The 23,960-nt window shown below is 44.7% G+C and overlaps 1 protein-coding gene across 2 annotated transcripts; it reads left to right on the top strand.

The window, feature by feature from the left end:
- LOC102292348 (myosin phosphatase Rho-interacting protein) lies at nucleotides 1-23,358 on the top strand. 2 transcript variants are annotated; one of them, XM_014334200.2, is made up of 22 exons: nucleotides 1-339; nucleotides 3,640-3,717; nucleotides 3,801-3,866; nucleotides 4,243-4,394; nucleotides 5,201-5,285; nucleotides 6,045-6,216; nucleotides 9,277-9,463; nucleotides 10,382-10,475; nucleotides 15,033-15,131; nucleotides 16,383-16,439; nucleotides 16,540-16,608; nucleotides 16,698-16,787; nucleotides 16,867-16,976; nucleotides 17,170-17,665; nucleotides 17,922-18,014; nucleotides 18,119-20,155; nucleotides 20,241-20,388; nucleotides 20,475-20,592; nucleotides 21,026-21,185; nucleotides 21,723-21,824; nucleotides 22,330-22,416; nucleotides 22,759-22,876. In XM_014334200.2, the coding sequence occupies exons 1-22, from the start codon at nucleotides 211-213 to the stop codon at nucleotides 22,771-22,773; spliced, it is 4,644 nt and encodes a 1,547-aa protein (XP_014189686.1). In that variant the 5' UTR covers nucleotides 1-210; the 3' UTR covers nucleotides 22,774-22,876. The 2 variants fall into 2 exon arrangements, with proteins under 2 accessions (XP_014189686.1, XP_014189684.1); XM_014334198.2 differs by having other exon boundaries at nucleotides 72-339; nucleotides 22,777-23,358.
- Nucleotides 23,359-23,960: the final 602 nt, after the last annotated feature.

Raw genomic sequence — 23,960 nt, 5'->3', positions numbered from 1 at the left:
ACCAGCTTTATTTTGAAGGTTTCGATCGGAAGCGGAGTGGCGTTATCACGTCAGAGGCCATGACCATGACGACAGGAGCGCGCGGCTCAGTGTGACAGATGTTGTTCGAGGAGAAACCGCTTTACTAAACTGGGAGACGAAGAAGAGGAGGAGGAGAGCGGGCCGTGTCTGGATCTGTCCCCGCGGAGGAGAAGCGGCGCTCACCGAAACATGTCCGGGGAAAAGGCGGCGGCGACTCCCTGCAGCAAGTTCCAGGCGAATATTTTTAATAAGAGCAAATGTCAGAACTGCTTCAAGTCGCGTGAGCTCCATCTGCTCAACGACCACGACCTGGAGCAGGTGAGTTCACGATCACCTCAGGTGCTCCTGTCATAACGTTTAGCCACTTTTGTTTGGATTAGTGAGCTTTCTGGATAAAAAATGTTATCATTAAATCGCCAGCTTTAGTCTAAAAACATGCAAATATTTAATATGAAGATGCTAACTTTAAGATTTCATTTTGGTTGATCAGTAAAAGAATCAGAAAAGGTCATAATTTGTTTTATTTTATCTCTGAAATGTTCGTGTCAGGAAGTCTATATATTCAAAGTGTCCCATGTCTCCCAGAATATATAAAAGTCCCACATCAGCCTCCCTTCAAGTCGAAAGGTCCACAATAAAACTATAAATAAAACTTATTTTCCGTGGTCTTCGGCATAAAAATCAGACTTTTAAAGTTATTTAATCTTTATTTTACCAAACCAACGGTTTATTTTTTATTACGTTTTTAATTAATGGATTTCTAGATTTACTATGTAACATATTCTATTTATTTATTTATTTATTTTAACATGATTTTTTAAATATTTCTTTACTTTTAGAATATATGGTATAATTTTATATAGCCTAAAATATTACAAATGTAAAAAACTTAAAAAGAAGTGTTGACTTTAAGTTTTTAGTTCATTCTTAAACCATTTCATCAATGTTAGGAGCTGTGTCCAAATGAATAACTAAGGTAGGTGGTAAGGGATCGGGTTTGTTTTATTATGTGAAAAATGCTTCCACAGCTATGCAAAAATATGGCTGGGTAATGAGTTTCCTAGGACAAGGGAGAAACAAAAATTGAAACTCTGCACCCAGAATAGATTAAAAGTCATGACTAATTCTGTGATTTCACCACCCAGCCCCACTACAGTAACCTCCCTGCAGTCCCTTATCCCATTGTTCTGCAGAGTAGCAGTCTTTGGAAACCCGAATATGTAAATGAACTCTGATTAAATTACATGATGTGATTAAGACTGATGCATCAATGCATAGATAGTGTTTACTGTTAATTCTGTTAACTGTTATTCCAGTTAAAGGCGTGCTGTTAGGGTTGTTGCTTTGTATTTTGGGATCAATACTTATAAATAGTTACTAAGCAAATCTAATGGAATAAAAGATTTAATTCTGTTTATGAAGGAACGACTAGGAATTCATTGGTTTTCTGTTACTTGTAAATTTTTTAAATGCATCAATCTGTCAAACAAAAGCCTGAGGAAAAAATAAATTACATCATCTTTTTACCAGGCCTGCTTCAGCCCTGTGTACTTAGTGCTGAGCAAAACATGTCAGGACTGAAAACACGCTTATGAAGGCGAGGTGATGTAAGGAGGTGATAGTGACAGCTTCCTACATGCCTCACATTGTTCAAATATGCCATCACTTTGTGTCCCCCCTCCCGCCTGCTTTTGCCGGGCCCTGTAATTTCAACACCGTTCATCAAACCTGCAAACACCACACAAGGTTTTCCAGTGACGTTGCAGGCTCAGAGAAAACCACCTTGTTTTGCTGTAATTGTGGCACTTTTTCCCAGCGTTTTAATGTTTAAAATGACTTTGAAAACAAAAGAACCCAAGTGTCTGAGACAGGAGGAAGCACAAAGAATATAAATATGCTTATTTAATACTTTCGGGTCACCACAGCGGGTAGCTCACCATGTTTGATACAGCAGATTTTTTTTTCTTTTGGCCAGATGTCCTTCCTGACTGAATCCTAAGGGGATTTGTGTCTCCCCATGGAATCAAAACCAGGGATCTTTTGCTTGTTAGGCGAATGTGTAAAGCATGGCATGAGTTAAAAGTGAAAACTAAGTACAACCTCACTTAGAGGGCAAACACCACCCAGGTGCTACTGATCAATGCTCAGACCCAAGAACTCCGTCTCAGTCTCTACAGGCCTCAGCTAGCAGGATAAATGTTCAAGTTTATGAGTGTAAAATTAGAAAGAGACTGAACAAGTGTGGATGGTTTGGAAGAGGTCCAGGATAAATGAAAATATCTGCAGGGCTTATGTTTGCAAAGCTTTCTGGAACAATGTTTTTAGACTGATGAGAGTAAAGAGGAGATGTTTGACCACAATGCACGCAACCAGACTTATCATATCAACATATCAATGCCTCATACCAACTGTCAGCTCAGTGGTGGAAGGATGAAGATTCGAGCACCTTGTGTTCATTCAGTAGACTGTGAACTCCTCATACCAACGTGTTCTAGAGTCAGATGTGAGGCAATCTGGGTGATTGAGCAGGAGAACAATCCAAAACACACCAGCTGATAAAGAAAAGACTCAAGGTGGTGGAATAACTCAAAGTCCAGACCTCAAACTGACTGAGACTCTGTGGTCGGACCTGCAGACAGCTGAACGTAAAGCAGTGCTGCAAACCTTAATGAACTGAAGTGACATCGTAAAGACGAGTGGGCCAGACGTCCCCCACAACCATGCAAGTCTGAGATATGTGTGATTCTGTTTTGTTGTGAGGGTTTTGTGCAGCTCCTGAAGAGTTACAAGGTTGTTTTTGTAAATTTAAACTAACGTCTGAATAAGTTATTCTGTACTTTTACTGAAAATTACCAGGGGAAACACATCCCAGGCTGTTTATGTGCTTACATCTGACTTATGCTGTGGCACTGTTATTGCACTACAGTGCTGCTGAATGAGTTATTCTGTCTCATCAGAGAACATGGACTGAAAATGCCCTTTGTTTTGCTCTGCTGCCTGTGAGCTGCAGTCTCCGATAAAACACTGTTAGGTACTTTTTATCTGTCAGATGTAAAAGGCTGATATTGCCGCCACGCTGCCGGCAGGGCGGGCAGGTGGGTAAAGTGGAAACCCAAGTTTCTGAATGTGATAACTCAAGAACGAAGCAACGTAGGAGTTTCAAATTAATCCCATAGGTGTATCTATCAGGAGGCTGAGGGGTACCACTGAGCGCTGCCAGTGTTTTCTTCAATGTTCATAAATATCATTATTACACATTTTCTTGAAATATTGTGATATAGTTTTGTGGCTACCCATGCATCAGGTTATTGCTGCTAAAGGTGGTTCTACAAAGTGCTGGATCAATGATGTACTGTCACTCAGAAAAAAAGTTTAAACCTGCTGAGACGCTTTATATTTCTAAATTAAAAACCAAACAAACAAACATGTGAATATTGAAAGAGGAAAAACAAAGAGCCCACAGATCCACGACGTAACAGAAGGTGTTTTTGGCGGGTTTGTACATGTTTCTGTTGTCAGACTACAGGTTCAAATCCCACAACAATAACAACAGGCATCAAATCCACACAGTTCAAAACACGGACTAATATATGACATCACTGTCCTGTGCCCTTCCAGGCCAAACCCATCTATGCAGGCTGGCTGTGTTTGGCTCCAGAGGGGACAGATTTTAACAACCCGATGCAGAGGTCAAGGGTAGGTCAACTTTTTAAAAAACACACGAGTGTGGCATTAGTGTGATCCTGTGGTGATTTTAGTTTCCTGTCCTTCATCGTCAGAGATGGCAGCGGCGCTTCTTTATCCTGTACGAGGACGGCAGCCTGAGCTTCGCTCTGGATGAGCTGGTGAGAAACAGCACAGATACTAAAATTACAAACAAATGCAAACATAAAACATAACACGGAGTGTACAGTAAGCCCCAGCCTGTGCATGCATCTGCATCTACTGTATGTTTTGTTGGGATCCAGAAGGCATCTTTAAGCCAGATGCTGTGCACACAACCACAGCAGATGATGTGGGCTTAGCCCGTCCTTTAATGCACACATCCCCCCTCTCTGTTTCTCTGTCATCCCCTTAAATCCCGTTCCCTTTCATTCCACACTTCACACCACAAACTGCTTTCTGTTTAGCGGCCATAATCTAAAGTTTTAGTAAACATGACGTCTTAACTCGCTCTTTGACCCCTGGAGGAATAATTTGGATGTTCCGATTCTCCTGCAGCCCAGCACTTTGCCACAGGGGACGGTGAACGTGAACGTGTGCGCAGACATCTTCGATGCAGAGCCCAGGACGGGCCAGAAGAACGCCCTCTGCATCGTCACCCCAGAGCAGGAAGTATTCATCCGTGGTGACAATAAAGACATCATTAATGGGTCGGTATAAAAACCTCAGAGTAGCGTTAAAAAAAGAGATTGCTGACATGTGTGGGCACAAATGAGCAAAAAGGGAGAAGCTTTCTTGAAAACATAAGTTGAAAAAAAAGCCTTTATTTTGAAAAGTTGGCATGTTAAAGGCCAGCGGTAATTTACTATGACTAACTAAGGGCCTTTATTCTGAAACTCTGACAGCCTTGAAGCATCTTCATTGCTTCCTGTATCTAACTACAGTCTTTTGTTTTGAAAACTGGACATATAAGTGCATTTTGATAATTTCGTCTAACTCAGGTCTTGTTTTATGTCAAACATAAGACTCAGGGACCAAAATCAGCCCAGTAAAATCTACAGTCTGGCCCACTGGATGGCTATGGAAGGCCACCCGGACATTTAACAGCTTTTTCATACATTTAATAAGTTCCTGTTTTTTCCATTTTTATCAGTAGGTTTGTTTTTTTTGACAATTTAAGTCAAGAGACATGCTGACATATTTCTTTCATTTACTGCAAAAGGATTTTTTATCATGTACAAAAACTGAAATACATTTTTGAAATTACTCTGCTTATTATTATATTAAGATGAAATGTGTAGTTAAACTTTATTACAATGAGAGAAAGCTCAGTTTCATTCCTCAAGATCAAATGAGCGTGACAACCCTGCTCTATCTAAATAGGGCTTCACATTTAGAAACTCTCACATACCTCTTGTCATCCTGGTAGCTTTCTATACCTACTTGGAGACTTTTATTTTGAAAAGAATTACATTTAGAGGCGTCCTGATGGCATTGTGTCATGTTTTGTCTCCAGGTGGAGTGAGCAGCTGGCAGTTTATCTGCGAACTCACAAACAGAATCAGAAGAAGAAACGCAAAGTTGAGCCTGTGGCCAACCAGGTATTGTGCTCATGTGTTAAAGTGTCCAGTTTTTGTGTTCACGCATGCTGATTATGAGGCTTATTTCAGACAAGTTTATACCAAAGAATCAAGACTGGTCTTATTAAGATGAAAACCACAAATGTGCCAGTAAATAATCACCTGTCAGGAGACGTTTAGACGATACTTCCTCAGTGAAAACCTGAAAGAAACACCAAGGAAGAAACTTTCTGATGCCTTTGAAAGTTTCAACTTAATTTCCAAATGAAAACAGAAAAAAAGAGTTTAGAGAACTCTGAGTGAAATCAGAGGAGTTCATGGTGACTTTCTAAAATATGTAACAGTAAACCAGCTTTGCATGATTCACAGATCAAAATAATCCTTATTTATCTGACTCTTAGCCTTAGTGCAGCCCCTCAGTTCATCCTCTGTTTGAAAATACTCTGAAATAATGTGTTTTAGCTCCTCCCCCTTTAAGCCAGCTTTCCTCCGATTGGCTGCCCCTCCTAAACAGCAGGTGGTTCGTGGATCTGTGGTCAGAAATTAGGCATATCCCCCCTCCATGACATCACAGAGACACAGTGACAAGAGTAGAAAACAGTGTCTAAAAAATTTGTATTTAGAGCAGAATGAAGCATATGAGAACGTTTAAAGTGTGTGTTATTGTACAGAATCTGTTTTCAAACATGGATGAACTGTTAATTTACAGCCACATTATTGTACCTGTATTAATCTAATGTTAAAAGTGTGAATTTTCTTTGTCTCTCTAACAAACTTCAGGAGCCCAGTCCAGCAAAAATGGTAGCAACCGATCCGAGTTTTCCATCCTCGGCGAGGGACCGCCCAGAGCCCGGCCAGTGGCAGGAAGACCAGCGGGACGGGGGGCCAGATGTGACTCCCATCTGGACTGTCACGGACACCGAGCCTCTGGGCCCTGAGCAGACCCCTGCAGGTGCAGCGGAGGAAACCATACAAACACACACACAGGCTTTCATGTCTATCAGCCAATCACAGCCGTTTCCTGTCCTCTCACACCATCCTAACGTCCTGCAGATGTTCGCACACTCGCAGATTTTTATTTGTCCGTTTCGTTTAACCCTCCTCTAACCAGGCGTGCCGGCTGAGCGCTCACTCGCGGGCAGTCGGGGGAACGGGCTGGATGAGTTTCTGTTTTAACAGGAAGTGGAGTTACTTGGAGAGATGTGCAGGAAATCCTGAGCCTCTGACCTTCAGGCATCATAAAAGCCAAACGGCAGACATGAGCCCTCCAAGGCCTCTTAAACAAGTCCTAATGGGCTTGATGTTCGGCACAGGGCAGGTATTTTTCCCTGCTGGAGCTTCAGGCTGCGACAAAATGGACACGAGTGCCCATCTGGCATCAGGCTTGTTGCATAGTCTGGAAAGGTCCCATAATGAAGGTCTGGATTAACTCCTGCTGACTCTGACTACAGGCTGCTTCATTAGAGAGATGGAAGCTAAACACAAAGCTCCCTCTGTCAGGATTCCCCTGCTTAACAGGCTCTCCTCTGGGGAACTCATCCAGTTTTTTAATTTCTTTTGCACATTTATCCCATTTCATTATGTTTTCAACATTTGGAGATTTCTAATGTTTACTGAAACAAACACATCAGCTGAGATTTCAGTCAGTTGATTCTTTGACCTTCCAGTTTAAAAGCTCTGCGTTTTCAGAAACAAATACTTTTTAAATGGCTCTACAGATGCTCTCAACCATTTTTAGACAAAAATAAAAGATCGTAAAACTTGACCGTTAGTTGTGCAGGTTCAGGGAATAATTAAATAAATAGTCGGCAGACTTATTGCTACAAATAAGGGTTAGCGGCAACCGTAAAATCACAATGGATCCACTTATTCTTAAATCAGCTTAAAAGGGAGTCTTCTACCTTTGCACTGAACAGATATCAGTTATGATGATGACGGCTTGTGGCTCGATTGTTTTGCCTGTCAATAAATGTTCAAGAAGTACACTAATCAGTACATGCTGATGCTTTCTTTGTTTCCAGACTAGGCAAACAGAAATCCGATAAACCCGAGTTCAGACTTGTTGTTTCATATTGTTGACATGTCAAAGTTTTTTTTTAGTTTTTTACAGAGTGGATTTTCTTTTGTCTTTAATAAAATGTTTAAACGTTTGGTGAATGTGCAGTCCTGTGAAAAAGGTGCGCCTGGTTTTTTGGCGGCCTGTAGAACCACCTTTACCAGCAACAAAACAATCGTTTTCTGTACGACTTTATCAGTATCGGCAGAAAACGTGAACTTTGGTCCAGTCTTGTTTGCAGTGTGGCTTCAGTTTATGGAAGTTTGCAGTCCTTAATTTATGCACAGCTCTTCAGTCAGGTTGGAGATTTGCTGCTGTGCTGAGGATCATTGTCCTGTTTCATTTGCTCCAAGCTTTAGCTGCCATACAGAACGCCTCACGCTTGACTTTAGAATACTTTGGTTTACACAGGAGTTCGTGATTGAGTCAGTGACTGCAAGGGGCCCAGGTCCCGTGGCCAAACATCTCCACATTGGCCTCGCTTGTCCACGGCACGTTGTTCTAGAAGTCGATGCAGCTTTGCCAACTAAACCATGCTGCCGCGGTTTTCTCCTGGCAACACTTCCAAACACGCCGCACCTGTTCAGTCGTTTTCTAGTTGGACTGTTATGAACTTTAACCTTTAACATGCTGACAGAGGCCTGCAGAGTCTGAGATGGAGCTCTTGGGTCTTTTACAGTTTCCCTGAGTATTACCTGACCTTGGGGTGAATTTGCTGGGACGTCCACTCCTGGGAAAAACTGCAAAGTGTCTTGAATATTTTCCACCCGTGACTCTTTCTCACTGTCGAATTATGGATCTTTACAAAGGGCCTGATAACCCTTCCAACACTGCATGAGTAACATATATCCCCACAAAGCTTCCTAAGTTGAATACTTAAATTAAGACCTGCACATTAGAGAAAATTTACTGACTTAAACTCGACGGGAAATCTTTGAAATCTGTCTTTTCTGCTTCTTTAGTCGGGCTTTGCTTTTATTTTTGCGCTTTCACAGTGTTGTCAGTGTTAACGGTCTCTTTGTATCGTAGCAGCCAAAACAAAATGATTAATAGGCTGTCATACAGTAAACAGAGTACTTCTCTGTTGATGCTACCATAGCAACTTTACAGCATTAACTCTAAATGTGGGATTATCCTCTCCACAATGGGGAGGAAGCGAAAACACCTGAACCATCTGCATGACTTTTTCTGCGTGTTTTTCCCAAGAGAAGCTGCTTTAAAGTCATTAAAAATAGACACAGAATGATCGGATTTAACTTTCTGCTTAATTCATTTGCTCGTCGCGAAAAAAAGAAAGAAATAATTTCATTCAGACGCAGCCAAAGGAAGGTTATTTCCATATGCAGAGCTGCCTATGTGACACAAATTATTACAGAAACTGCAAGAAAAGGTGGAGCCGGGGTGGAAGTGGGTTGAATGTGTAGCAGAAACTGTAGGAAGTCGAAAGCAGCTGAAAAAGTTGAAGAGAAGAAAGTGACAGATTTGTGTATTTGAGGGCCTGTAACTCAGACTGTTTGTGTAGTGTGAAGGTACACTACACAGTTACTGCAGAGTGAAAATCTGCTGATTTTAAGGGGCAGTGATTTTCCTTTCACCCTGTGATTTATGGCTTATCGCACTGTTGAACTGATGCAGTGATGACAAGCTGATAAAAGTCTGAATATAAAGCATCAGCTTGACATTGTTCTTTTTATCAGAGTGGTAAAAAGCTGTGATTTTTGTTATTTTAAATGGTGCTGAATGAGGTAAAACACTGATGTGTTGGTGTTTCCTTAAAAGCCGGCGGGAGAAGGTTGGGATGAGTGAAATGATTTGTGGTTTGTGAATAAAGCTTGGCTGAGGTTTTATGGCAAAGGGACGCCTAATTTCGTGGACTTAAACCAAGCTGTGGTTTGATGTTCCTGCTCTCTGATGATCTAACAGTCTGAAACTTTTTTGTGTTGGTTTTATCTCCAGGCAACGCCTCCTCCTACCTGTGCCTGGACCCCAGGGGCTCTCTGACCTCAGCCGGCTTCGGCGGCTCGGTCGGTTCTTCAGACTTGGCGGCCTCTGAAAGCTCCGACACCGGCAGAAACAACCGGCTGACTGAACCCAACAACATCCAAACATCAGCAAACAACAAGAACCGAAGGCAGGACGCGAGGTTAGAAGCGAAGCTGCTTCCTGCTCATTTTAAACATCTTATGATTACATAAATCTTCGTGTTTTGGAGCAAGCAGCTTTTTCTTTTCTTATTTATGTTTGTGTGTAATCTGTGGGTAACTCATCAGAGCCATTTAAAGTGCACTGGCAGAGAAATGTGCAAGCAATTAGCACAAAGGACATCCAATGCCTCCCCCAGCATAAAGCCGAACAGGCATCACACACCGCTAAACGGCAGATCAAAGCCTCACGCTCTACCCCTCCATTAGAGATCTGACTGCTGCATTTTTATATTTAGCCAAGAGAAACCCTCCCAGTTTGTGCCCCAGCAGCATGCGAACGGGTCACGTGAGGAGAAATCATGTCAGCTCTTCGCTCTTGTTGCCTTTTTGGGAAACGAAAACACAAAATCCTTATCCCTCCCCCCCAAATAAGGTCAGAAATTCCAAAACGCTGGTGTAATTAGATATCCTCGGCATTGTTTCTCAGGACCTCAACACTGACAGTCTGCCTGCCAGTCAGGGAACGAACCTCAGTTTGAGGGCACGGAAGTGTCTGAACCCACCAAATCCTCACATTCAGAAAGGAGTTAAAGAAACCGGCCTCTTATAAAAAGCCCCCACAGTGTGCTGGACATGACAAGAAGAAACACTCAGTTCATTTCAGGTTCATCCAGGTTTACTTTAAAGGTGACACAGCCTCATGTGTCCTTATCTATATGAATACCACAGGTCTGGGTTTATAGTTCTTCCGTTTGGTGACTTTTGCCTCGATTTAATAGAAAAATGCCATTTTTGACCTTTTGAAATCCCGGAGGATGAATGTGAGCAGGAGAGCATCCACAGACTAGTATAGGATCCCGTTAAGGTCCTTGAACCTGAGTGGAAGGAGAATCTAATCAGCTCTTCCTGTTTTCCAGCAAAAACAGATCGGAGGCCACCAGGAAAGAGCAGGAAAAGGGAGCATCCATGTTGAGGACGGGCAGGAGCGAGACTCGTACCAACAAACGAGAGGTGAGATGTAAAAACTGCTTCTGTGACACAGAACCTGCATCTGTTTTCCTTTCTCTTTAAATGAGTGGTCAGTGCGAGTGTCTGAAACTGTGAGCCCAAAAATCTGCGACGTCCAGCTTCTTTTACCCCATCTTCATCTTCATCTTCAAGCGTGCTGAGTTTCATAAAGTTTTTTCAAATAGCCTCTAAATTCTAATAGAAAATATTTTTATTGGAGAGTGAAATCCTTCCAGCATGTTTCAGGTTTGCTGTGAGAAGCCTTCTTTAAAGTCAGTGATTAATGGGGCGTGTCGTTCAGTTTCTGCAGGTTTCTGCATGTTCATGCATTTATGAAACAGTACTCAATATTATGCAGCCATGAGAAAAAGAAAGTTTTCCCAGGACTCTGGAAAAAACTCAAGTCCTGAGACAAACAAAGTACATCCCAGTACTTGTACAGTCACCTTTAGCAGGTCTAACTTCAAATAACAGTCTTTAACATCGCTGTGGAGGCATTTTCTTCTTCTTCCCACCACAACATTTCAGTCAGAGTGAGGTCTGGACTTTGACCGGGACACTGCAGCTCCTCCGTTCTTTTCCTTTTCAGCCAGTCTGCTGTAGATTTGCTGCTGAGTCACATCTGACTGATAATAAAGAGAAGCTCATCATCAACTCAGAGGCTGCAAGATGCCCAAATCGTCATCCCCCCACCACCGTGCTGACTGTGCCTGTGGGGTGTTTGGTTTACAGTTTAAAGATAGTGTCATCATTGATGTTATTTAATATGTTTGTAATACATTTGTCTCTTAATTTTATACCATGCTTTTCACCCGTGGAAGTGAAAATGGCATCACACTTCAAGGGTTTTCCTGATATTGAAAATCTAGCATCATAACAACCCTGGTTTACAAACACAGCTCATTCTTTAAAACTAGTTTAACCGTCAAGTTTCTTAATAGACAATGGGACGTATTTATCTCGTGGCCTTCCTGCGAAACTTGGCTGGCTTTGGGAGACAAAGAGAAAGATTCAGTTAAAATATCTGAGTAAGGTTTTCTTTCTTTGTTGTCAAACTGGGCGACGATATTTAGAACCTGGTCTATCCAGTTATTATCGGAGAAGGAAGACCTGAACAGGTCGTCAGTATCACAGGAGTAAGAGAGTGAAACACTCATAGTCCTGTGTGGACACAAAAAAACCACATAGCCAACCAGCCACTGGATTCAAACCCACAATCTTCTTCCTGTGAGGTGTGAGAAGGCTTCATATTCAGCTCATCTGTAAAACACTGCTGGGCTCTGGTCTCTGCTTAATAACCCACATTTTCTTTTTAACAATTCAAACGAATGTTTTTCATTTGAATCATGTTTAAAGTTAAAGGAATGCCCCTTTAAAAACAAAAAAGATGGTGTTCTTTAATAATTTTGGTAAATAAATGATGTTTTTGCCATGAGCGGGCAGCCGTACTGACCGCTGGCCACTGTAATATTCAGTATACAGACAGAGAGCGCTGTGAACTGGTGACGGCACAGACACACGGAAACATCCAAAAATTAGAAAACTAAAGACAAGAACAAACACAGAGACAGTGTTGTTATGTAATGTGTAACTGGGAGGTTGGTTTCACATTATTACAAAAGAGGCCTATTTTTAACCCGGTGAGAAAAGAGCCCAGAGCAAACGATAAACAACAAGATGAGAAAAATTCTCAGTGAAATCGTTTATTGTGGTGAGGCTGTGCAGGAGCGCAGAGCTTATAATAAAAACGTGATTGAGAAAATAAAATTTTAAGTCCTTCAACGCCGGCATCCAACAATTAAAAACCCGCTTCCTGCCTGCGGTCGTTGGCTAACCGTGAACAGGTAATGATTAATCCTAGCGTGGGTTTGCCGTGATTCAGACCAGCCGTCGTATCCAGCTGTGCTCAGGCTGCACCGGGCCGGGCCGCGAGGTTGGACTGGTTTGAACATGACTCAGGCAGCAGCCAGGTGTTATCCATGAAAGACGTCACTCTGAGGCCGAAGGTCCGACCTGATCAAACGCTGCCCAGAGTTAGACGGAGAGTTAGGAAAACTCCCAAATTACAGTCTGAGGCTGTTTGCTTCAGTCTGTCAGTGTGGGTGTAAACAACCCGAGGACCCGTTCAGGTCTTCAGAGCGCTCATTCGGTCTAAGCCGGTGATGAGAGCGTGGCGTGAAACGCGTGGACGAGCCGTTCGGGCCGTGTCCGGGCATGACTTTCTTCACATGAGCGAGCACATGTGTCGGCAGGTGGGAGGGAGGCTGGTGATTCACTGCGAGCAGAACTGGTTTTGATGCCCTGAAGCAGTTCAGACGCCGTTCCTCTTTATTTTCCAGGGATTCGGAATAAACCAATTAAATGTGAGGACCCGAGGCGCTCGGGGATTCTTCGCGATTCTCTTGAAGTGCTGCTGACGGGCTGAAGAAACACATGATGTCATGTATTTACCGATAAACTCGGAGGAATGAGCGCCTCCCGGTTTCCAAGCGCACATCTGTTTGTGAATGCTAGTCAGTGTGTCAGGGCTAGACCCCGGTGATTAAGGAGGTGAGCAAACCCCAGCAGGAGTCTGTGTGACGGCAAAACACAAACATTCCCACGGATGATACTTAAAGCAAGATCACCTGTTAAACTGGGCTCACTGTAGTAAATATCCAGAAATGTTTTCAGGATTTTCTGTTTCTGAAAGGAGGGTTTAGTAGTTCAGATTCCTCCTGATGAGCCAGAAAAGCAGATTTAAAGGAGAGTCCATTAAACGAAGCAGGAGAGGCCTGTGGGGAGCGTGTTGTGCAGCACACATGAGATTAACTCGCTGTTTCACAGAGGGACCAAGGACCGAGCAGCAACCTTCAGCCAAAAGCTGGCCCTCCTCTCATGTCCACCTGAGGCATTAGCCTTACGGCACATGAGATCCCTGCTTTACCCAGCGAGTTACACCGGCACTGGAGCTCACTGGTGTCTGCTAATTCAAGTCAACTGTCATTGTGTTGTTGGTGCCTCTAAATTTATTTATGACTCATAACATGGCTCGCTTTGTGTGCTGACTGTGCAAGAAGTCTGTGTTTGTGCATTGTACACATAAAGTTTAGCTGACAACTTTCCTCTCCATCCTCGCATCCAAAATGGTCACACATGGCTTCACATTTCTAAGCGGGTTCACTGCCACCCCACCCCCAACCGACTGAGGTCTACCCCACCTGGGACAGGTGTCTCTGAACCAGTAAAAAAAAAAACGGATGAATGGATTTTATAACGGACAGTCAGATCTCACACTGCCGTCTCCAGGCAAGTTTCTTTTCCCCTCAGCTGTAAAAGACTGATGGGTTTGTTTGTCACCCCGCTGGGCCGGTGGGGAGGTGGCATGGACACTCAAGTTTGAGAACTTCTGTGTGAAGTTTGCGTGTTCCCCCGAGGCCTGTTTGGGCTCTCTCCAGGTACTCCGACTTCCTCTTGCAGCTCAAAGATGTACACGTTGGATTAGCTGGTGATCTTTTTTAAATTGGTCGTGTACAGTGAGTAAACAGCGTGAGTGCATTACATTAGTCTGCTTCCTTCAGCTCTTTATTTTAGTTTGTTCGCTCCTTTCACAGTAAATCCTTGTTTTCAGCAGCCGGAGCTGCTGCAGAAACATTGTTAAATCACAGATGGTCGTCTCAGTGGCCGCGGTTAATCTTTGATTAAACACACTCTCCTTTTCCAGAGGATTTACTTTTTAAATACAGCAGCAGCAGAATATTTAGGCCCACGCGTTCATTTATGTGTCTTTGGGTGCGTTTGTTTTTCTAGTCATGAGAAGGTCAAAAGAGCCTGTCTGGAGATTCTCGAGTCAGCCTCTTCTTCTTCTTCCTCACTTCCTCCCCCTCGGTTTTGGGAGGCCTTCAGGGAACAGAGGAGCGGCTCTGTCTGCAGTCAGAGCGCCGCGCTCCTCCGTGCGTCGCGGCTTTGGATACTTTTCAATATAAATGCCAGGAAAAAAAACACAAAGAATGTTTTGTTGTGATTAAACTGGACATTTTTCCCCTTTAAAGTGGTTATATAAGGAAGAAGAATGAATCTTTTGAACAGCGGAGGCTCAAGTAAACAAAAAAAGGGGACCCTTGTTTCACTTAATGCGTGTAATCCAGAGTCTGATACGTGCTGTTAGAGCCGGCATGAAATCTGATCATAACAGGCGTGCGGCAATCTCACTCTGAGTTTTGGAGCATCATTTTGAAAAGTAAGACAAAAGCTGCAGAGTCCCGGGGATTATTTATCCTCTAAAACCTTTTTCATGCATTCCACGGTCAGACCCGCTTCAGCGAGTGAGAGTTTAACAGGCAGTGGAGAAAAGCCCGCCGGGCTCCCCGTGGTGCTCCGCGGCGGGCCTAATCCTCACAGCTGACGTCTGTGCCAAGCGTCCAGACTATCGGTTACTCTGGTTGGTGGAATGCAGGCAGCACATGCAAACAGCCTCCGTCCTGATTGAGGAAACGCGTCACGTCTTCTCATCAGTGAAAGCCTTCCTGTGAGGGAAGTTCTTATAAGTTTAATTTGGGCTTCTTTTTTTTCCTTCTGTAGAAACTTCAGTCGTGTGGAGATTCGTCCTCTCTCGTTGCCCCCCCTCCCCAGAGAAGAACCAGGTCTCTGGACCACAGGACATCAGACACGGCCATGACGGTGAGCCACTGATCCGAGGGCAGTATTAAAGCCTCGAAGTTTCCAGAAGTGACTCTAAGCACAACTTTTTACTCATACCTGATACTGATTATTGATCTGATCCCAGCAGAAAGCTGAGGTAGAGACCCTCCTCTTACCTGTAAGGAAACATCAGGGGAAGCGTCGTCTGTTCTGACCTTTTCAGGCACGTTTAAACTCGCTTTGACCAAAAACGTTTGCAAACACACAGAGAGAAGCTGTCGGTGGAGCAGGTGTGACATGCCTCCAACTGCTGAAACTCTACTCTGCTGACCTGTGGCATAATAAACACAGTCCTACAGATCAGTCAGGCTCAGACTGATATCTGATTCAAACATGAGATGGTGTGGAGCTCCCCCCTCCTACCCAGCCCTCAGTTTTGCAAATGGAAATACTACAGTACTAAAAATCGATCTAAACCTACCTGGGCCTGTCTGTAGAAGTAACTGCCACCCAAATGTGCCACTTTTGGCAAGCCGTGCAACCAAGTGTTTGTGATTTGGTTGCACGGCCATCACACTACCACCACCATGTTTGGCTGTTGGTGCTGAATGTTGTGTTAGCTTTACGCCAGACGTAACGGCAGTCAACTCAACTCGTTAGTCCACAGAATTTTTCCCAAAAGTCTTGGGGGCCGTCCAGACGTTTTTGGGCAAAAGAAAAACAAACCTTTGTTTCTTTTTGGTCAGCAGTGGTTTCCTCCTTTCAACTCTCCCATGGATGCTATTTCTGCCCAGTTTCTTTCTGAATGTTGAATAATGAACTCTGACCTTAACTGAGCCACGTGAGACCTGCAGTCCTTTAAATGTTGTTCTGGATGCTTTTGTCTCTTGGAATAATTTTGATAGGCCGGCCAATCCTGGGAACGTTCACCGCTGTTCCAAGTTTTGTCTCTCACCGTGGTTCACTGGAGTCCCAGACATGGCTTTGTATCCCTAGATGTCAGTGACTTTGTTTCTAGAGATCGCAGCTTAATGTGCTGCTTTTTGTCAGACAGGTTTATTTAAGTGATTTCTTGATCTAGCCGGTCTGACAGTGTGGCCGAGTGTGAAGTCAGCTTTTCAAATCGTTTAAAAACTGCATTTTGTATTTACTCGGTTTGTCTTTGTCTAGTATTAAAATTCATCACATAAGTAAACTACTGGTCAAAAATGATGGAAGCAACAAACAGTCTCAGTTCTTCTCTTTTCTGTGTGTTTTATTCAAACTTTGTATTTTTTATCTTCTGTACAGCCAGACTTGTTAAACTTCAAGAAAGGCTGGATGGTCAAACTGGATGAAAATGACCAGGTAAACATTTTAAAGTAATCCAAATCTGGCTGTTTCAGGTTGTGGTGATGATTTAAAGGATCTTACCAGCCTGTGTGAAATGTGCTTTGCTTCCCTCTAGTGGAAGAAATATTGGTTTGTGTTGTCGACTGACAGTCTGAGATACTACAAGGACTCGACGGCCGAGGAGGTACTTTAAACCCGGCTTCATAAAGTAGAATATAAACAGTTTTTGTGCATTTCCAGATCTTCACCACGTTTTCTTTCGTCTCCTCACAGGCCTCAGATCTGGAAGGAGAGATCAACCTAATGAAGTGTTACAATGTGTCTGAGTACCAGGTGCAAAGAAACTACGGCTTTCAGATCCACGTAAGTCTTCGCTTCTGCATGTCATCACTTCATGTTCTGCTCTAAAGATGGAGGTTAGTCACATGTTTTTATGTCGCAGACTCCGAAGGGCGTCTTCACGCTTTCGGCGATGACCGCGGGGATACGAAAGAACTGGATCCAGGCGCTGATGAAGAACGTCCATCCGGCCAACGCCCCTGATGTGGCCAGGTGATCAAATCAAATCAAACAGGTTTTGTGCAGGTTGTGCAGTTTAAAGTGTTTACAGGTGATTTAAAGATGAGATAAAAGTAGATGAAAGATAAGGTGAAGCTAAAATAAAACGTTGACGTACTAAAAGCACTTAAATGATAATAAAAATGATTGATTATTCTTTTTAAATTTTAAATCATCCTGTTCTCAGTTTACCTGGCCAGCACATTCCCTGCAGCCCACCTGAGGTCCTCCCCAAACCAGACGTGACTCAGGACTCTCCCTCGGCCGACGTCTCCTCGGAGAGCGAGCCTCACCCCAAAGCCAGCAGCGTGACGGAAAGACGACGCGAAGGCCGCTACAAAACCTTCGACTGGGCTGAATTCAAGTCTGAGAGCGAGCCGGCGGTGGACGCCGATCTACAGAAATCCCCCTGCTCGCTGGAGCTGGGTGACCTGGAGCGAAGGAAGCGGCGCGAGGAGAGGAGGAGGAGGTATGAGAAGATGCTGGGCTTCTCTCTGCTAGAAAAGGACGGCAGCGTCCGAGCGCTGAGTCCGAAATCGCAGCAGAGAATGGAGGAGGAGATGGAGGAGTGCTGGAAGCAGGTGGAGAAGACAATGTTCAGACTGGAGAGGACGGTCCCGCTGTTTTCTGACGGGAGAGATGCAGAGGAGATGGAGAAGGTGCTGCAGAGCTACAGGAAGGCGGTGAGTGGACTTTCAGTTTTAAAGAAGCATGACCAGAAATAAATGATAAGTTGTCTCAGAGTCTGTTGATGTGTAAGTTAAACCATAAAAACAGGTAATTATGCAGATATTATTGCAAGTATATCTTTAATTGACACAGTTGATCAGTTTGTCTGTTTCTTTTCGATACAGGTATAAAATGAAAAGTAAGGCTCACCTGATGGAGGGTGTGTGAGGCTGTGTAGATTAACTCTTTGTGTACTTTGTGTTATTGGAGGTGGAAGATCTGAAGGTTCAGTTGGAGGAGTCGGAGCATCGACGACAGGAACTGGAAGCTCAGCTCAGCGCAGAAAGATTTCAACATCAGCAGGTGTGAGAAAGCAGCTTTTATCTCAGACACTCTTTGGTGTGTTTGACTGACTTTGATTGTTTCAGTCGGGTTTCTGTAGTTTTATGACCTTTTATTTTTTTCAGCTGGATTCTCCCGTCAGTCCTGAAGCTGATTTTTACCCATCAGATATGAAAGAAAAGCCACTCAAAGACCCGACGAAGAGCCTAAAGGAGGCGTACAGAGAGCTCCTGCAGCAGCAGAACGTCATGAGACAGAACATGAAGGAGCAGCTCGGCCAGGAAACACCTTCACCAACACCACAGCTGCCCAGCATCTGGCTCTGCGATACAGGGGGCGAGCTGCAAGAACTGGAGGATTTATTATCTGAGACAGCGGCCTCACCTTTACTGTCACCTGCATCAGACAGCCAACACTCTCAGAGTGAGGGAATGAGCTTCGATGACAGGACAGCCGACCTCCAGGACCAGCTGCACGCAGACGCCCGTCAGCTGTTTCCTGTCTCAGAGACACAGGTGGTTAAGTTCGGCTCGTGGGCCCATGAGTCCGCAGAGGGAGACGAGTCCCAGCTGAAGCAGGTGACTCCTGATCAGGTGACCCTGGAGAAGCTTTCCCTGGAGGTGGAGCTGCTCACGAGCCAGAACGAGGCTCTGAACCAGCGCAACCAGGAGATGCTGAACCAGCTGACGGAGGCAGACCGCGAGATCGAAAGGCTGAAGGCGGAGCTCAGCAGCAGGTACTCAGAGCCCCGTGACCTCCCTGAGGTGGAGCAGCAGGGGAAGACCAGGGTGGAAGATCTGGCGATGGAGCTGAACTTGAAGAACCAGGAGCTCCAGGAGGCCCAGACGCTGATCAGCTCCCTGGAGGAGACCCTGAGGGAGACGGAGGTCCTGCTGCAGCTGAGCGACCCGGTAGGAGAGGATGAAAACAAGAAGAGGGACGAGAAACCGGAGGGATACCTGCTGCGGTGTTTCGAAGCGACCGAGGCCAAGCTGACAGAGCTGGAGAGACAGCTCGACCAATCAGAGCTGAACTGCAGGGAGCTGCAGGAAGCGGAGAAACTTTCCTGCCAACGAGCGGCGGAGGCGGAGGCTGACATCAGGAGGCTGAATGAGGAGTTAGAGAAGGAGAGGCTGAAAGGAGACAAAAGTGTTTCTGCCGAGGAAAAGACCCAGAAGGTGATCGAGGGGATGGTCGCAAGGCTGAGCGCTTTGGGGAGACTTTTAGAGGCGATCGATACGTTGGAAGGAGGTGAGGCGAAGGTGGAGGAGGGGGAGAGGAGTCCTGCTGTGGTGAGCCAGCTGGAGTGGGAAGAGGCTTTTTGGAGTTTGCTGCTGAAGAAACTGAAGGAGGATCCGTCCAAGCTGATCGAGCCCGCAGATGTGCGGGTCGGCGAGGCGGCAGAACAGATGGTGCTGGAGACACGAATGCTGCTCATAGGCCACCGTCTGCTTCAGACCGAGGAGGCGGCGCAGGAAGGCAGAGAGGGCAGACGCGAGGGCGAGGCTAACGATATAGCATTGGAAACCACAAAGACGGAGGAGGAGAGCGGCATGAGTGACTTGAGTGACTTTGAGCGTTTCAAAGCCGTCACACAGATTAAAATGTCTATGCTGGACCAGCTCGCCGCCTCCCTCAGCGCCGCCGCCGTGCACAAGGAACTCCAGCCGACAGCAGACAGACTGTATGAGTTTCACTCTTCAGATCATCCTTGGATAGCGTCGTTCATTTACTCGGCGGCAACCGAAGCACTTTACCGCCATCGATTGTGCAGGCTTTGGGCTAAATACGCCAACTGCTCAAAATGCGCCAAACTCCGGGAGGAGAACGAGGACCTCAAAGCAAAACTGTCAAACCTTGAACAACGACGCACATCGAAGATGAACGCAGGCTGCCAGACTGATGAGATTTACCTCCAGGACGCGGAGCTTCAGGGCGCAGAGGAGAGTGAAGAAGAGGAGGAGGAATTGATAGATGAGATGGAAATCCCACAGAAGGTCTCAGATGAAAGCTTAGAGGAGAGCGATGAACCAGATGGAAACGTGGAGCTGATTTCAGCTCTGAGAAGAAAGGTGGAGGAGCTGGAGGAGCAGCTGACGGTCTCCGAGGACAAAATGACTTTGGTGCAGCTACAGCACGAGAAAGAGACGGAGAAGCTGAAGGTAGGTGCCGCTTTCATCCACTTTTGTTTGACTTCCTATCACGAGCTTTGTGTGTGACCTGTGTGAGCGTCCGCTGTGCCTGCAGGTCACCTGCGAGCGTGGACTCGCCTGCATGGAGGAATCTCACCTGAAGGTGGTTGAGGGGCTGCAGCGTCGACACAAACAGGAAGTGGAGCGCCTCCTGGTGGACAGGGACAGACTATTAGAGGAGGAGAGTGCTGCTACTGCAACAGGTGAGGGAAAGCGCCCAGTAAGAGATGAGGTGTTGCCCAAAATCGATTCAGTTTCAAATATTCAGACTTCCTCCTCTTCCTCTCAGCGATCGAAGCCATCAAAAACGCTCACCGCCTGGAGCTGCAAAGGGAGGTGCAGAGGAGATGTGAGTTCGAGAACAGCAATGGGCTCTCAAACCTGGAGGAAGTCCACAGGCAGCACAGGTACGTGAGCATCCCAGCAGGTTTTACAAGACAGGAGGGAAACACTGGAGTTAAACCAAAATGTCATTCTGGAAAAATCATCACCACAGGCCGGCGTCAGGACAAAGAGCAGACTTTTGATTCTGGTGGTCAAAGATGTTTTTTACAGGGAGAACAAAAGCACCTGCAGCTCACAGCTCTGTGCCAGAATCCACAGGAAACCTTTTCCCCACCAACACGGTGCCGGTGCAGAGCCTGAACTGAACTGGCTGGCAAATGTTTTAAATCCCATGATATTTTTTTTCAACAATCAGAGCCCGAAAAAATCCTACCTGCCCTCCTCTGTGAAGGCAGGTAGGAGGTGCTCGTACATAACATAGAACATGTAAATCACAGCAGGCTCTGAACAGAGAAAATACGGATAGGTTGTGACTCTCAGTGTGTGTCTTTGCAGTGAGGAGCTGGCCTCCTGCCAGCGGGAGCTCGAGGTTTTATCACAGCAGTTTTCTCTGAAGTGTCTGGAGAACGGACATCTGGTCCAGGCTCTGGATGCCGAGAGGAAGGCCCTGTGCCAGTGCCAGCAGGAAAACCAGGACCTGAGGACCAGAAACCAGGTGAGACGCACAATGAAGGCCGTTAACGGCTTCTTCTGACATCCTGAAATTTAAAGACAGTTCAGATCACTCTCATTTTCCTCTGCAGCTTTCTGATTTAGCGTCTAAGTCTGCGGCCGCCATCGTAAAAATCTCCACATGACGATTGTTCTCTGTTTAGGTCCATTTATGCAGCCTTTGTTTACACTTTGGTGAAACACTAATCAGGATAATTCAGTGTTTTTACTGTTCCTAAGTAGATTCATGGACTTTTGTACTTGGATCATGTCAGAAATCATTCATTGTTTGAGTGTTTGTGGCTTTACAATCTTTTGCACGCACATTAAAAAGCTGAGCTGTTGTTCACTGTGAATAAAAGCTGCAGGAGTCAAAAAACAGGCGAAAGATATTCACAGACTCCAGTGAGACCAGAGGTGTGAGCTCGACTGTCGCTGTGGGGGTTTAAACATGTTTCCAAATACTTTTAAAAAAGTGTTTTTGAGGTCAGAGGTGAAGCAGCTTGATCGTTTCTCCTGTTTTTCACTTTTACTTGTTCAGGAGCTGAGCGGCCACCTGGCAGCAGAGATCACCAGACTGTGCACGCTCGCCAAACAGGACGCTCTGCCGCTCAGTCAGGGGATGGACGTGTACGAGATGGAGGTGAGTTCGGCTACTGCATGGTCATCGAGAGGATTTTAGGGGATTCTAAGGTTCTACCACAAACAAAGCCACCACGGCTTTATTTACAGCATTCAAAGTTATTAAAAAGGACTGAGTAAGAAGAAGTCCCACCCTCTATTTTGCTGTCCAAATAGAGGGGCAGCCAATCAAAAGAAGGCTTGCATAAAGGTGGGCGGCTTTAAAAGAAAGAGGAGCTCAGGGAGAGGATGAACCTGAGGCTGCACCAAGGCCCAGGATCAGAAAAATAAGGATTATTTTGAATTGTGAGTCATGCAAAGCTACTCTGGAGCTGGTGTCAACTTTCGGCATGTGATACCCTCTGGCTCCATCAACACAAACTGCAGTAAAAACTGAAATTACACCCACTCTGGTGATTCCACATAAAGAATGATGGTTTTTCATGATTGGCTCACACGTACAATATGTAAACTATGTAAATGTGCTCGTGAGCCGACTCAAAGGTTAAAAACACATTTCATTTCAGATCACGCTGCGAGTGAAGGAGTCTGAGGTCCAGTGTCTGAAGCAGGAGATCACGTCTCTGAAGGACGAGCTGCAGTCGGCTCAAAGGGTGAGTTTCACAGCAGCTGCACTAATAATACAAATATTACTAATAATATTGTAATCTGCTAGTTAACCAGTCCGTGCTGCAGAGTTTCATCTGTTTTTAAACCTCAGTGTTTGATTTTGAGAACTGAAGAAGTGCTTGAGCCTGAACAGCTCATACTATCAGACTAATAAGCAGATGATGTTGCTTCTACCAGGGCGGGGCTTCCAAACATTAGCTGTGGTCATGATCTGTGTACAGGTGACTTACTTGCAGGGTTTGAGTGTGTTAATTAGGACTGAGGGTGATCTGTGCCTGGAGTCGATCGAATCGAGTGGACGAAACAGCTAAATAAACCAGATTTAGGTTTTTTTGGTGTGACAGGACAAGAGGAACGCGACAAAGAAGTACAAGGACATGTACACGGAGCTGAGCATCGTTCGGGCAAAAGCGGAGCGAGAGGCAGACGAGTTGAGAGAAAACCTGAGGCTGGCTCATCAGGCGCTGGGACGGACGTCGCCGTGACGACTTGTCAGTTTTATTTCCTCATTATATGCCACTTCACCCCACAGTTTACTTCAGATTTTTATAGAGATAAAGATGTTTTTACTGCTTTAACCTTTCTGACACTGAATCTGTGATGTGTTTGTATTTGCTGAATATTACCATATAAAAAACTGTAAAATATTTGTTTTGTTGTTTGTCATTTTAGGAAAATATTTTAAATTAAACTCCTTTTCTGGCTGATACAGCTGCACTGTAATTTATATTTGTATTCAGGCTTTAACACTGCAGTGTTTTTATTGTAAAACTATTATTTTTATTAAATGAATTTGTCTCATTGAACCAGCGATGTTGTGTTCCATTGTGCTAAAGGTGAAATGCTTTTCATTATTGCACTGGGCTCCTACACAGTGGTCCCTCGGCTATCTCGGGAGTGATGTTCTAAAAATAACCCGCCATAGGTGAAATCCACAAAGTAGCCAACTTTATTTTTTACAATTATTATGGATGTTATAAGGCCGTAAAACCCCTCACTACACACTTTATACACTTGACTCAAACAGGCACGAACATTTTCAGAATTTTCTCTCTTGTTTAAACACTCTTAAAGTTCAAACCTTCGTAGAAAAATAAGTCCAGTAGCATAGAATGAAACCAAAGGCACCCGCAGGAGCCTATGACGGTGCAAAACATTTCATCGACATTGTTGTGTTTGTTGGGGAGAAAACTTATAAACATACAGTACAGCACTTCAGAGTCACACTGCTAGCATCGAAGATTTATGTAAATTTGACAAGCTGAACGCATTCTGTACTGGACAGGAGACAGGCACGAGATTGATTGACAATGGTCTGCAGCCAATCAGGACGCAGAACACAGTCGCTGTAAAAAAAAAGAAAGAAAGAAAAAAGCATGCAAAATTGCACAAAAAAAATTACCAGACCACGAAAGGTGACCTGTGTTATAGGAGGGACCACTGTATATAAGAAGTTTTTATCAACACATTTACCTTTATTTTGGCAGTTGTGGTCCTCCGTATCATAGAGCTACATGTTTCGTTATTT

Source organism: Haplochromis burtoni, unplaced genomic scaffold (assembly GCF_018398535.1).
Source record: "Haplochromis burtoni strain Fernald_Lab_line unplaced genomic scaffold, NCSU_Asbu1 Contig_68, whole genome shotgun sequence".
Classification (NCBI taxonomy): domain Eukaryota; kingdom Metazoa; phylum Chordata; class Actinopteri; order Cichliformes; family Cichlidae; genus Haplochromis; species Haplochromis burtoni.
Note: the sequence above shows the minus strand (reverse complement) of the source record. Positions and strands in the feature narration are given on the sequence as shown.

Excerpts from the sequence above, each read along its gene's own strand:
- LOC102292348 (XM_014334198.2), top strand. The coding sequence starts at position 211 with ATGTCCGGGGAAAAGGCGGCGGCGACTCCCTGCAGCAAGTTCCAGGCG. Across the intron at positions 17,666-17,921 it reads TGCAGAGCTACAGGAAGGCG|GTGGAAGATCTGAAGGTTCA; the intron begins GTGAGTGGACTT and ends GTGTTATTGGAG. Across the intron at positions 20,593-21,025 it reads GAAGTCCACAGGCAGCACAG|TGAGGAGCTGGCCTCCTGCC; the intron begins GTACGTGAGCAT and ends GTGTCTTTGCAG.